The sequence below is a fragment of the Prosopis cineraria genome, unplaced genomic scaffold, assembly GCF_029017545.1.
Source record: "Prosopis cineraria cultivar Desert tree isolate PC_DT_omini unplaced genomic scaffold, ASM2901754v1 PC6, whole genome shotgun sequence".
Taxonomy (NCBI): domain Eukaryota; kingdom Viridiplantae; phylum Streptophyta; class Magnoliopsida; order Fabales; family Fabaceae; genus Prosopis; species Prosopis cineraria.
Genome location: NW_026555337.1, coordinates 3,038,955 through 3,054,149, shown reverse-complemented (window position 1 = coordinate 3,054,149; position 15,195 = coordinate 3,038,955). Strand labels below are relative to the sequence as shown.

At 31.1% G+C, this 15,195-nt stretch overlaps 1 protein-coding gene across 2 annotated transcripts; it reads right to left on the bottom strand.

Annotated features, from left to right (window-relative positions):
• Window positions 1–1,127: 1,127 nt before the first annotated feature.
• LOC129312641 (SNF1-related protein kinase regulatory subunit beta-3-like) lies at window positions 1,128–5,157 on the bottom strand. Of its 2 annotated transcripts, XM_054955315.1 has the most exons (7): window positions 5,097–5,157; window positions 4,617–4,944; window positions 2,701–2,770; window positions 2,286–2,608; window positions 1,781–1,888; window positions 1,556–1,675; window positions 1,128–1,482 (listed from the first exon to the last, which is right to left on the bottom strand). In XM_054955315.1, the coding sequence occupies exons 2-5, from the start codon at window positions 4,643–4,645 to the stop codon at window positions 1,864–1,866; spliced, it is 447 nt and encodes a 148-aa protein (XP_054811290.1). In that variant the 5' UTR covers window positions 4,646–4,944; window positions 5,097–5,157; the 3' UTR covers window positions 1,128–1,482; window positions 1,556–1,675; window positions 1,781–1,863. The 2 variants fall into 2 exon arrangements, with proteins under 2 accessions (XP_054811290.1, XP_054811291.1); XM_054955316.1 differs by lacking the exons at window positions 1,128–1,482; window positions 1,556–1,675; window positions 1,781–1,888 and having other exon boundaries at window positions 2,123–2,608; window positions 5,028–5,156.
• Window positions 5,158–15,195: the final 10,038 nt, after the last annotated feature.

Sequence of the window (15,195 nt, the reverse complement as noted above, 5' to 3'; positions counted from 1 at the left end):
AAAGAGCCTTTGACCACATTTATTTAAATAAATAAATAAAGTATGACAATTAACAAGTAAAGTAGGATAGTTTTAATATTATTTTAAATGAAACATAATTTTGCCATGTTTTTTAAAAAATTTAATATTAAATTAGTACCTTTATATTATAGTAAAATTTTAAAAATTTAAAAATTTTAAATTTAAATAAATGTGATGAAAGAATTTTTATTGAAATTCTCCCATGAATATGACTGTAGTGGGAAAAGAAACGGTGGAAGCATTGATCTAACGCAACGCTCCTGCTAAAACCATTGCAATTGGAGCATAACTTTAAAGAAACATACATAATGCTCCCTCCATTTTAAATTATAAAATATTTTTAAATAAAATTTTATATATTAATAAAATTTATTCATATATTTAACAATTTTATTTTTTAAAAAATAAAAATATAAACTTTTAAAAATACCCATCATTTAATATATTGAAAGAAAATAGATGAAAATTAATTATAAAGAGAAAAAGAGTAATATTAGAATTAGTATATTTAATAAAATTTTAATCTATCCAAAGTATCTTATATTTTAAGATAAAAAAACTCTTTTAAAAGTGCCCTATAATTTAAAACGAAGAGAGTAATACATAGCAAAAGCTACCTAAAAATGAGAGTACAGCTGTTAAATATACAAGGTCTCTTAGAAACTGTTTTTATTTTATTATTTAGAGAATAAATATTTTGTAGAACATGTCAAGAGAATTAAAAAAAATTATTTAAATAATTGTTCTAAAAAATTATATCTAAAACTAACAAACGTAAAAATTTATTTGATAAATTGCTTTTAAAACATGTTTTTGAAAACAGAAAAAAACTGCTTTGATTAAGTTTTACAAAATTAATATCGGTATGATTTTTATATTTATATATTATAACTACGGATTAATTTAATAATAAAATTTGAATAGAATAAAAAAATAACATTAGTAACGTTGAAATCTTAACATCAGAGTCAACTAACTAATCACTGCAAAAGTGCAAATATCCACTGCTATGAAGCCTTTATCCCACCAGAATTCCAATCCTCTCTAGTATGACGCAGCCCCTCGTAGAAGGAATCCATTGAACCATAGATTTTGACACTATATCCTTCTCATTGATAGTTTTCAAAGTTCGATTATCATAACAGAACATACATGAGCAGCGTGTAATCCACAAATGCCAGTAAAAGCAAGCAAAAATAACACACCAAGGGACAGCCTTGTTAACATTCCATCTCAGATCAGTTTTTTGAGTTCCACTCTACCCAGTCAAACCCATCTAGATTGTTGAAATCAGACCAACTCTCCGGTTTGATAATCTATCTCCACAGATAGTGAAATCAGACTTTATTTAATGCCTTCACTTAAACATCATCAAGGACATCATCGGGAGAAACACCATCATCCCTTTCAAGGTCTTCATCTTCCTGAACTCTATCCTTCTCCTGTAGTGCCTTTGCATCTCTGGCCCCAAAAGAGATCGGAATAAACAAAAGCTGGGCACAGTACAAGAACAAGATATTAAAGAATAACAAACCTTCCTCTGCGTTGCTGAGGAGTCGACCCATCGCTCTTGCCTTGCTTGCCGCTCTTGGAAGCCCTGGCCTGAGCCCTCTCGATTTTACGACAACCAAATGAGATCGGAAAAGGCAAAAGCCTTGAAACACGAAATCAGACAGCAAAGAAATTACCGAATAGAAGAAAAAATGAGGTTGGTAATGGCCAAGAAAGCGAGCAACAAAAAAAAAAAAAAAAGGCACACCTTAACGTAGGTCAAAGAATGCAGGTCAAAGGAAAAACGCAGGTCGAAGAAGATCAGGATGGTAGCTGGTTCACGAGCAACGATCATGACGGCAGCACGACGCCTACTCTGCAATCAGAATGAAGGTCGTAGAAGAATGAAAGGAAGGCAAGGGTTGGGGAAAGCTGAAACGAACTTTGCACTATTTACAACAATGCCATTAATGAAAGCAAGGTTGTGCTCCGCCATTTCTTATTCACAAAAACAATAGCAGCAAAACATCTCTCAGGTGTTCTCGTTTTTTTAATTCCCCGGAACACCATTCCATTTTTTGTTCTCCAAGACAAGTTGTCAAAACACATGTTACTGAACAAGTTTTTTTATTATTTAATTCTAGCGAACAGAAACTCAGTTTTCATAATAGCTTTTCAAACAAGCCTTTAAATTTCCTATACAACATCTCATCTCTGCCTAATCCTGGCAAAGGCAAACTTCAACTGAAGAAAGTTTTTCATATGGAAATTACATGTTTGTACTACTGCCTCTTTGGACTGGTTCGTAAAGCACCACAGTAACATATTTTGATCGAAAGCGATGAGTAAATCCTAATGCCACCACAGATCTTGGAGCCTCTCTGTTCTCAATATAAAGATGGTTGAGAATCACGTTATAAGGCAGTGGAAGAGTCCCCCAATTGCTTCTGCTAGCAGGATAACGGAGCAAGGTATGCTGCAAATGCGAAGGAACCGGGGGTGGATCACGAGCCTCGTCTTCATTTCCAGGATACACGTTGTTGTAACTGGAATCAGGAGACTTCGGCACTTCAAATCCGGCAACAGTTACATTTTCCTGCAGGTAGGTTATTACATCTTCAGTGCCTACTAGGCTACTACTCACAAGAAGTTGACGTAATAAGCAACAAGCAACGATGAATTATTTACGTGATCTTCAGGGTATGAATTGCTCATATTCAAGTTGGAACGATCCAGCCCACCTGAGAATCCGATAAGCCTGAAGAAAAGCAGTTTGGTTTGCATATAAGCATAACTTAGAGCAAAAAAAAAAAAAAAATCAAGATAATGAATATATGACTACGGGATCAGTCTAAATACAAACAATGAAGGACAAAGACGAGGAGCAAACAAGTTTGTCATTTTACAAATGCTAAAAAACGTCTTTGAAACACTCAGCATGTAATCAAGCCCAGAAGATTGCAAGGCAATCAATCGGAACTGGAGCAAACAAGAAATTAACATATCTAAAAGGGAAGAGCATTAATGAATTCAACCAACAAGATGAGACAGGATAGGATATGAAGAGAAGAACAAAGGAACAAAATTTGTGGATACAAGGTCAACTCAAGTTTAGGAATTGTAGTTCTAATGTGATATTGGACTGCTATTTAGCTTCACTGCGAACAGAAAAAACTGAATGCAGGATGTTAACATGGTTGATGATATCAAAATAGTAAAGCTTCTGCCTTCTACAGTGACCCCCCTCCATAAACTACTAAGGCCAGGAAGAGATCATGGCTCATAAGAACTTCCACCTTGCGTTATGTAATACAAATCTAGCAAAACACAAACTCTTGAAAAAATGAGCTTGCTTTGTGTCCAATACACGGAAAAAACTCATTAGTTCTATTACAAACATCAATTCAATTGGAATTTTAGATTTCTCAGTGCAACAGTGTCCATGTCGTGGACTGTTCCAGTGTCTCTGCTTCAAATCCTAGTACAAACTGACCACGCATACACTCATACAGAGATGGGTAAACATATTTAATGTGGCCACTACAAGCATGATGGCTAAGTGCTCAGCCCAAATCTTCAAATAATGTTTTTGTATGGCAGATGAAAGATTACAAATTTCCTTCAAATGGCTTAATGGAAATCGAGAAAAATGATCCCTCTGCTCACTAGGTGAAGTGTCAAGACAAGGAAGGATTTGGTGGAAATAGGGGGTGGGGGTATAGAATAACAAAGAATGTCATAAGATCCTTTTTCCGTTTATACAATGAGATGCTTAATTCAATGTCTTGTCTAATGAATCGTCAAGATGATTGGGAAGAAGGACTCAAAGCTAGAAGGAAGATATACACCCATTGATACGTGCTAATGAATTACGCTTGTAATGAACCTGAAAATTGAATCCAATCTATGATCAAGTCTAACTTTACGTCAGTAATGGGCTTGAGATACAACATTAATGTTCTTATAACAACACTTGTGCACACATACCAAAGAAGCTTCAAGATAATCATAAAAGTAACCAAATTGCAAACAGACACAGAGAAAGAGAGATGCCAAGGCTTTCAGAATTCAGATAACTACAATCCAGTGGCCTCAACTGTATTAAACTCATTTACTAATGGCTTAACCATTATAGTAGAATTTAAATTTAGCGGATAGAAGTCAATACGAAGCACAAACACTTCAAAAAACAAAACAAAAGAAGGAAAACAAAGGGAGCAGTGTCCATGTCCAATTTCACCCTATGGACTCAGCACATACAAGCGAGCAAAAGTGCCTGGTAGCCCAGCCTGACAATGCACTGAGTATGCATAGCACAGCCCCTCATTCCCATCCACTATATCATATTTCAGTACATATGGATGTTTGGATTCATAGAGTGATAACGAAGACGACATCTCTGGGACCTTAACTCTTTTGTTTCACTGAAACATTAACTGGACTAGAACTTACAGCTTAATGCACTGAAGTACGGAAAACAGAATTAGTCAATTGGTCTTGACATATCAATCAAATACCATTGTTCATGAAACAAACACATGCCACCAAACAATTCCAATACACTGTTATATGCAAATATTCCTATTGAAGCATGAGTGCATGACCAAGAAGTCATCCCAGCGACCCAGATCATATCTGAGAGAGCCAGAGAGCCGTTCTTCAAGCCTCCGTAGAATTGAATTCGCACATTCGAATCAAAAAGAAAATTACGGGATTGCACGCAAAACAGACAATTTAATACACATAACAATGCTCTTTTCAAACGGAAACCAAGGCCTAAATCCACATCCTTGATTATGAGAAACTAGATTGACCCGATAAAACTCCACCCTCGGGCCTAAGAACTCAATGAGTCCCGATTCTGATTCCTTTTGACAGTAATGATCAGCAAAAATTATTTCTGGGAAGAAATTCGGGAAACCCAAGGTTTATCTGCAGGAAAGTTTCCCGAAATCAGTTAGAAATTAGAATTCAAAGGCCATCGTACAGATAGAAAAATGAATCAAAAACCCTACCTCATTGAAGACACGATGATCACATAACGAAGTTTTGTTTTAGAAATGAAACGCAAAACTAAAGCATACCAAATTGAAAAACAACTAGAAACACTTGTCGCCTGATGGAATGGTTAAATTGAACCGTCGTGATCGAAAAGCAAAAGAGGAATATTTGAAAATTGGAGTACCCTGGGTAGTTTTTTGAAAAAAGCTTTCTGTGGGACCAGGAAAAAAATTTTTTTCCCAGGAACTCTAATTTTTTACTGGGTACCTCAAATTTACAAAGTATATACTTAAAAAGATACGTAATTTTTTATATTTAAAAATTCAAAATAACTATTTTTATGTAATTATTTGATTGGATTAGATTCAAGCGAACATTGTCAATTGTTAGAATTAATTAAAAAAAATGGCTTATTTTTGTGAATAGAAAAGAGAGAAAATGATAAAGACCTTTTAAAAATATTAATTTCAATTAAAAACCACAACATTTTAAAATTTTATTTAAGAACTATGGTCCTTAATTAAGATTAAAAAATATAGTTTGTGAGGTGGGATTCACTAATGTTACTTAAAAATTTACTAACCCAACTTGAAAAAATTGCAAATGTATATTATGAAAACATAAAATTCTACTTAAGAATAGATTGTTTGATAAAAAATATCATTAACGACCTTTTAAAAATATTAATTTCAATTAAAGACCACAATATTTTAAAATTTTATTTAAGAACTTATGGTCCTTAATTGAAATTAAAAAATATAGTTTGTGAGATGGGATTCACTAACGTTACTTAAAAATTTACTAACCCAATTTAAAAAAATTGCTAATATATATTGTGAAAACATAAAATTCTACTTGAGAATAGATTGTTTGATAAAAAATGTCATTTGAGAATTCACTAATACAACTTAAAAAATTTCTAACGTATATTGTAAAAATATAAAACTCCACTTGAGAATAGATTGTTTAATAAAAAATTTTAATTTGGACAACTCACTTTTTGATAAACAATCTATTCTCAAGTGGAGTTTTATATTTTCACAATATACAATAAAATTTTTTAAGTTCGATTAGTAAATTTCTAGTAATGCTTTTTGTTAAACAATCGATTCTCAAATGAAGTTTTATATTTTCACAATATATGTTAAAAAAAATTTCAACTCGAATTAGTGAATTTTCAAGTGACTTTTTGTTAAACAATTAATTTTTAAATAAAATTTCATGTTTTTATAATATACATTAGTAATTTTTTCAAGTAGCGTTAGTAAATCTTACCTCACAAATTATATTTTTATTTCAATTAATACCATGGTCCTTAATTAAAATTTTAAAATATTATAAACTTTAATTAGGATTAATATTTTTAAAGGTACTTAATTATTATTTTCCGTTAAAAAAGGGCTAATTCCAGTTGCGTTGATCAAAGGAGGAGACATGGATTTCAGGAGAATCATTAATAATGACAGCTCCTACAAAAATAGGGGAGTCCAAAAAACAAAGGAACCCATCTTGGCCATTTGATTCAAGTAATAGAGAACCTAAGCATTTAAACCCAAATAAATAAAAAATTGATAGAGTATAATTCCACTGTGTCTAACAGGCATAATTCTTTAGTCATTTTGGAAGAATTGGGTCAAATATTCATGTTAAGGCCCACAAATGACAGCACTAATGAGCTCCACGTCAAGACATTTAACGGAAGAAATCAACCTGTTTTATGGCCAGCACGACCTGTTTATGAGATTCGCCAAGTACTTCGATCTAAATTGGTCTGGATTTTATGATGAACTTAAATTATATAAAGAAGAGGAAGTAACGAGAGAGCACGTGAACCGGCTGAATTGTATTGTCATGTTCAAGTATGATGCGATTCCCTTGTACACGCCGAGTTGTCTTGTAAGGTCGTGGGCCGATCGACTTTTACGGCGGACCTTCGGAATCGACTAATTAGTTAGATGTACTGTAAACTATTGGATTTGGAGGTAAAAAGATGTAACTTACTGGATTAATGATTCTAAATTAAATTTTACAATGATCACATTTCGTTTTTTTTTTAAATTAAGAAAATAATAATGAAACCGAGAAACGGGGAAAAAACTCACGGGTGAAATTTGCCGGAGCAATTGTCATCTTAATAACGTACGAGTCTACAGCGCCCATATTCATTTCAATTTTGTTTGTTTTTGTGAGTAAGTAAAGCATGACGTCATAGTTTGACCCAAAAAAAAGAAAAAGAAAAAAAGGCATAATATAAGAAAATTAAACAAGCGAAACAAGAACCTTAGAGACCATGTGAGGCGCGTTACAGCTAGTCAGCGTCTTCCACCATTTATCTCTGCATTAATTTGCACGGTTTATTAATCAGAGAAATGATACGGGCATATATGATTATTATTTTCAGACAACACATCAGCGTATGGGTGTAAAGTTACTCGTGATAAAGTGAAACTTCGCGGATCAAGCATCCAGATGCTGCCTGTTCCATTATTAAACAACCATAGGTCTGTGCCATGCCCAGCAATGATGACAATTTCAAAGTTTTCTTTTAAGAAACATGCTTATTTTAAAGTAATTTGCACAGATCTCAGTATCGATAAGGATAATTCATATGAAACCATTTTGAACTATTTGTATGATTGGTGCTAAGATGATAGGAAAATAGGTGGACCTGATCCTTAAAAGCTTAGGCGTTAAAGACTAATTTTTTAAATTTAAATAAATATTGATTCCTGGCTCCTATTAAAAGGGATTAGAGCCAGACTCAAAAACCTTGTTTTAAAAAAATAAAAAAATTAATATTATATTTTAATTTTATTTTTAAAAAATAATTTAATTCAACATCATAATATTTAACATTATAATTTAATTTTAAAATTTAATATAAACTAAATTAAAATCTCACATCATGTAGAAAATAAATACTAAAATATTTTAAAGTTTAAATGCATGTTAGTTTATACCATCAAAATTCACAATAAAGTCACATTAACAAAAATATGTGAGGTATATCGATATAATCTTCATAGAATAAGATAAGAAGTTAAAATTTTTAAATTAAATTGAAATCTTAAAAGTGAGCATTAAATTAAAATCTTGGATATTTATGATCTGAACAAAATGTCTATGTTGGAAGAGGAATTACTTGAGAGTAAAAAAGCCAAAAAGACAAATCAATAGAATGCCAAGAGGGAGTCGTTGAGCTAAGAGATGTTGCATCAAGAGACAAGATGAAGAGGGAAATTGAGAGATAGAGAAAATTAAAGGATGAGCAGAGCAGTGAGGAGAAGACGCAAGACAGCTAGAGAAAAAGAGAGGATGAGAGGGAGAGGTTGAGTCGAGAGATGAAAAAAGGTAAAGAATTTGGAATGGTTGAATGCTTAGGTTTTTTTTCATTTTTCAAATGATGCGTTCTAAGATGAAAGGACAAAAAAATAGCACAAGGTTTGGAGAGTTGCCAAGATCCAAGCCTTTTTTTTAGAGCTTATCAAAGCCAAGCTTAAGAGCTCAGTTACCTTAAAAATCTCTCATTTTTCAAGCTCTATCTCTTATTTAAATTGGCTCTCTAAGTCCCACCCTTATTCCCAACTCTATGTTGAAGTCCACGTTGCCGTAGGTGCATGTGGGGCTCACAGCTTACAGAAATCTAAGATTGATTTTTTTTTTTGAAAAATTATATCAAAGTCCTATACAAAAAATTAATTATTATAAGGTTCATTAGCAACTTAATTAAACAACATTGACAACACATTTAGTTGTCAATGATATTTAATTCAGTTGTTAATCAACCTCATAGTAATTAAATTTTTTGTGTATGGCTTGGTTGCAATTCTCCCTTTAAAAAAACAATACTCCTTCCATACCAAATTATAAGACATTTTTGGATAAGATTTGATATCTCAAAATATAAAATACTTTGAGAATATTAAAATTTTATTAAATATGCTTATTTTAATATTACTCTTTCTCTTTTTATAATTCATTTATATCCTTTCTCTTTTCAATGTATTAAATGATGGATATTTTTGAAAGTTTATATTTTTATTTTGAAAAAATAAAGTTGTTAAGTATATTTAATGAAGTTTACTGATATTTAAAATTTTATCTAAAAGTGTCTCATAATTTGATATGGTGGGAGTACTATATATTTACACTTCTCATGGTTGAGAAATTTAGAAGGTTAAAAAAGAGAGAGAGAGAATAACAAATAAATCCCTTGAGAAATGATAATTTGATCCTATAAAATATAACAATATCTTCTAAATTTCAAGAAACTTAATTATCATTAAAGTTTTAATGAAGTGACAAAAGTACTCTTTAATAAATAAAAAACACAACAAAGCATTTTTCATTTACAACTTTAGTTTTAAAATTCACAATTATAATCCAGCAAATGAATAAAGTGGTTTATAATTAACAACTTTCTCTCACCATATTTTTTCAAACAACAAAGTGTAACGATTTTTTTCCTTTACAACTTTGATTCTAGAATTTAGAACTCCATTGAATACATGATAAAAGTAATTTGAGCATTCTAAATTTTCTATCATCATTTTCTTCACTTTTTTAAATTAAGGGTATTTTTTTATTCATCAAAAACTTTAATAACAATTAAGCCCATCACATCTTATGAGATTAAATTATCAATTTTTTATTTTAAAATAATTTTTTTGTTATTCTAAAAAAACCAAGAAGAGTCTTGTTATTCACTTCAAGGGATAAATAAAATTTAATAAAATATCTATGACTATTTCTAAAAATGCCATGCATCTTTTGTTTTGACTTAAGTAGTTTAAAAAACTGTGAAACTTGTTTACATCAATTTTCTTAAATTCCTTAACCTCCATGGAGAAAATAGTAAGTGCAACCTTATAAGAAAAAAAACAGGGAAGGAGTGCTATTTATTAGCAACAATGTGTAGCTAAGGCTCTTTTCATATTAATTAAATTTCAGTTGGATTATATTGTCCAGTTTAAGCTCATGTCTTATTCTCTCATGTCAATATTAATTAGTTTTTAAAAATATAAGTTATTTTTTTAGGAATTAGATGATATAAAATGTTAAAGTATTTTTAATATTTTAAGGTATAATTAATGTATATATATTTTAAAATAATACTTAATAAATAAGTTATTTTATACTTATTTTAAAATGAAATATGTCATTAAATAAAAATAAATATAAAAATAATATTAATTTAAAAATAATTAATTAAATTATTGGGAGTGGTAAGAGTACTTTATACGTTCGAAGGGGTGAAGTACATGTGATGTATTTACAGACTTACAGTTACACAGAGCACAGTGGATGGGTCCCCGTGCCCGGAAACAAAGTCACGTGGACACCGTTTATTGCTTTAACCCATTAATATATTAATTGTGACAAATACAGAATGTGGTTTTGTTCAGGTGGAGCCATGGCGATATGGCTCTCGATGTTCTCATATACATACATATATATAATATTGTGGTTACTTCTCAAGGGAATCTAATGCAGGCGTGTTTCTTTAATTTAATTGAAAATGGACGATTGGCAAAGGCCTAGCGACAATTACTCCGCGGCTTGTATTAAAAAGGAAGAAGTGCATGAGTGCTAGAACTGGTAATATAAATTGAATTGCAGATTTAACTCGTAAGCTTACAAAATTGCGATAGGTTGAGTTTTAAAAAATGAACTAATTTTAATGCGGGTTGAGTTAGACCTGCACTACATAGGCTAATCAATGTGTTTGATGGGTTAGTTTGTCTTTTTTAAAAAAAAATATTCTCTCACAAGTAAAGAGTGGTCTAGACCAGAGGAGATGTGCAAATTCTTTAAACCACTTGCAGTGATAACGAAGTTAATTTCTAGATCATTATATCCAACTCCTAACATGTATTTCATACAAATTTTAAATATTGAATCATTGTTAAAAGTAAATTTAGATAATGTTGATCCTGTGATTGAAGATATGGCTTCTAAAATGCTTGTCAAGTTTGACAAATATTAGAGTGATTATTGTGTCATTCTTGCTCTTGGGATTATTCTTGATCCAAGGATCAAGTTTAATATAGTGAAGTATTCTTACTCAAAACTTGATCCCGTATATTGTAATGAAAAAAAATTAAATATAGCAGGAGCAAGTTGTATTATTTGTTCAATGAGTATAAAGATGTGGGATTATCATTATCTTCAGCTACTAAAGATGTGGGATTATCACTATCTTTAGCTACTAACAACAGTATTAGAGGAGAAGGTGCATTCAGTTCTAATGTGTTGGGATCATCATTATCATCATCATATCAGTTTACTCTTGATTTGGTGAGATCAAATGAAGATAATTATACAAATGCTTTTGCTGTAAGTTTTAAATATTTTTATATTTAAACATGTTTTAATGATATTGGGATTGACAATTTTAGTTATGCTTAATGATTTAGTTTTATATTCTAGGACTATCTTACTTGCAATAACTAAGACATTGCATCCATAAAAAAGTCTAAACTAGACTATTACTTGGAAGATCACTTGATCCTAATTTTAAAAAATTAAATGTGTTGGAATATTGGAGGACTAGCTCGTCTTGATTTTCTCGTCTTTTAAGGATGCCGTGTAATATACTTAGCATCCCAATCACTACAGTAACTAGTGAATATTGTCACACCTGAAAAATGTAACACGGACGATGTGCGAGCGGAAGTTTCAGCCTTCAAAAAGAAGACCGAAGAAATGAGAGTCGCCATCAACATTTTGAAAAAAAAAAATCTTAAGAAATCATTTAAAGAAGGTAAGTGTGGTTTGCGAAAATAAAAAATAAGTTCGGGAGTGGATTGAGTGCGAGAAAGGTGTTAGGTACCCCACAACACCTGTTCATAAGAACGATTACTTGAAATTTGTTGTGTTATATTAACATGGTTTTAAAATTATTTTAATTATTCCTTTTTATATTTATATGTTTGATATAAAAATGATAAGAAGTAAAAAATATTTATATATTTACGAGGGAGGACTTGACTCAGAATTCAATTTTGAGGCCTATGTACCCTATAATGAGGATCAAAATCCATATAGTTCAGACTTGAAAGTTGTTGATGAAAATATTTTTGAAGAGAAATTAATTATAAATAATTTACCATTTTGCAAATAATTTTTTTTTAAATTTTGATATGTGTGTTTTAAATTACAAAATGTGATTTAATTTCAATCATTTTCTCAATTTTTGAATTTGTTGAAATAAATAAAATAGTTTTAAAATTATTTTTCATGTTTTATTATTTTTTTAAAAAATTTAACTGTTATACTTGCAGAGCCTTATTAGCTCATACGATAATACAGTTATTCTAAATATCTGTGGAGATTCCAAAATCTCTCACAATAAAAGAGTGATTTAATTTCAATCATTTTTTTAATTTTTGAATTTTTTGAAATAAAGAAAAGAATTTTAAAATTATTTTTCATGTTTTATTATTTTTTTAAAAAATTTAACTGCTATACATGTAGAGTCTTATTAGCTCATATGATAATATAGTTATTCTAAATATCTTTGAAGATTTCAAAATTTCTCACGATAAAAGAGTAAAATAGTATAAATATTTTTAGTATGTTTTAATGTGTAATTACATAACTTATATTTTTGAACATAGAAATTTTAATCACTATACCTGTGAAGCCTTATTGACTTACACAGTAAGACAATTATTCTAAAGGTCTATAGATATTCAAAAATCTCATATGGTCAAAAGATTTAATACCTTAATTTGATTGATTAATTTTATTAAAAATATTTATAATTTTATTTACAAAAATTATTTATTTATTATATAAATTAATAATTTTAAAATTTTGTGAGGATTTATTATTCCATACAATAATACACTTAATTTATTTCTCTATAAAGATTCTTAAAATCTCTCATAAAACTCAAATATTTTATTAATTATAAAAAGATAATTAATTTTAATGATGAGTCTTTGAAACCCATATTATTGTATACAAAATTAATTCTCATATCTGTAAAATTTTATTAATCTTCACAATATAAAATCATTTTAATTATCTATGCAGATTCTGTGTTAATGTAGGCTCGATGCATTTTTTGAGAGTGAAGTTAAGACCCTATCCATGAACCAGATCATTTTGAATCATGTGCTACACACAGTGCCATTCTTGGCTTGGATGTCTAATCTCCCTCAAATTTTCAGTTAGCTTTCTTTCTTTTTTTTTTTCTAGAGCTCTCAGTCATCTCTCCCACCCTCGGTCCTCTCTCGTCCTCCTCTTCTTGGTTCGTTCCGAAGCAAAAGTCACAGGTCCTCCTTGGTCTCCTCTTCGTTTTCTCTCCGCAGCTGCTCTCTCTCATTCCTCCCCCCAGTGCTTTTCTGTGCGTTCATCACAGGTCCTCCTTGATCTCCTCTCCGTTTTCTCTCCGCTGCTGCTCTCTCTCATTCCTTCCCCTGGTGCTTTTTTGCGTGTTCGTCATAGGTCCGCCTCGGTCTCCTCTCCATTTTCTCTCCACAGCTGCTCTCTCTCATTCCTCCCCCCAGTGCTTTTCTGCATGTTCGTCACAAGTCCTCCTTGGTCTACTCTCCGTTTTCTCTCCATAGCTGCTCTCTCTCATTCCTCCCCCTCAGTGCTTTTCTGCTTGTTCGTCCCTGCTCCTCCATGCTCTGTTTTTTTCCTTCCTTTTCTCTGTGTCCATTTCTAGTTTCCCTTCCTCACTCGACCTCTCTCTTCCTGCTTCCACCTTCTGCTCCTTCTCCCTTTTCTTTCTCCAACTTCTTCTCTTTCTCTCTCTTGTTCTCCGTCTCTAGTTTTTTTCTTTTTGCGTTTCGTCTCTGCTTCTTCATGTGTGTGTACGTGCTGCGTTTTTTTAGTTTTTATATATATATATATATATATATATATTTTAATGCCTTTTTTCTTCTTTTTTTTGCTAATGTTTAACGCCTCTCTCTTTTTTTTTAATGCTTTCTTTTTTCATTTTTTTCATATTATGTTAATTATAATTTTGAAAATCAGATTAAGAGAAAAAAAATTTAATTTTGAGTTAAGTAAGAATACCTTTTTTTTGTTATATTTTTTTTAAAAAATATAATCTTAAAAGAGATTAAATTTTATTTTTGTATTTTTATATTTTTTGAGTTGAATTTATTATTATTTTTATTAAATTTTAAAAAAATATTCAGACAAAATACAATGTTCACAAATATACTTTTAATATTGGATCGATAGTTCTCACAAAATATCGAAGTAACATTTTTCCTAATAATGTTAAAACTTTTATTTATACTCGCAATTAGATTCTTAATTTTCCATGACTTAGTAGTATAATATTTATAGTCTCTCATTTACCTTTTAGATTTTTAAATGTTAATTATATTTTCATATTAATTATGTTTTTGTCTTCAATCTCTCTGTCCTTCAGTTCCACTTTGACTTGGCATATTTTATGACAAAGAGTTTTTAGCCAACTACAGTACAAATGGTTTAACTGTGAAAGAATACGCTTATAGCTTAATTAATATTCCATATTTGCTTCATTCCTCTTAATCTGTTGATGAGATTTTTCAACTACATGACCAAATTTTTTGAACTTTCTTGGTTTTAATATTGAGGTGATCAACAACTCAATTTAGAGAAATTAAAAAAATAAAAAATATTCTTTTATTAGCTGGTTAGTCCGCAAACCCACTACAAATTAGTCAATTTGCTTATATATAATTCACATAAGATACAAATTATGTCAACTCGCAATCTGATGTGGGCCAACCCATGAGTCGTGGGTTGGTCTATATTACCTGGTTCAATGAGTGTGTCAAGAATGACCAAGCCCCATTTTCGTTTTCACTATTAACCATGAGGAAAAAAATTAATGGGTTTGAGTAAAAGAAAAATAATAGAGAAGACTAGGGCTGTGCATGGGCAGGGTCGGGTAGGGCAGCCCCTTAACCCGATGCCCTGCCCTAAATGTTTTTGGGCAAGCAAATCAAGCCCGAAGCCCGACCCTACCCGAAAAATGCCCGACTTTGGAAGGGCCGGGCGGGCAGGGTCGGGCAGGGATCGGGCTCATCGGGCAGGGTCTCTAGCCTTGCCCAGAAATTCATCATGAAAAAGTCTAAAACAATATACTACACACCTAGTAGACACTAGACAATATAAAATGATATTCCACCACTAACAACAATAAAGGAAGTCAAAAATAGAAGATAA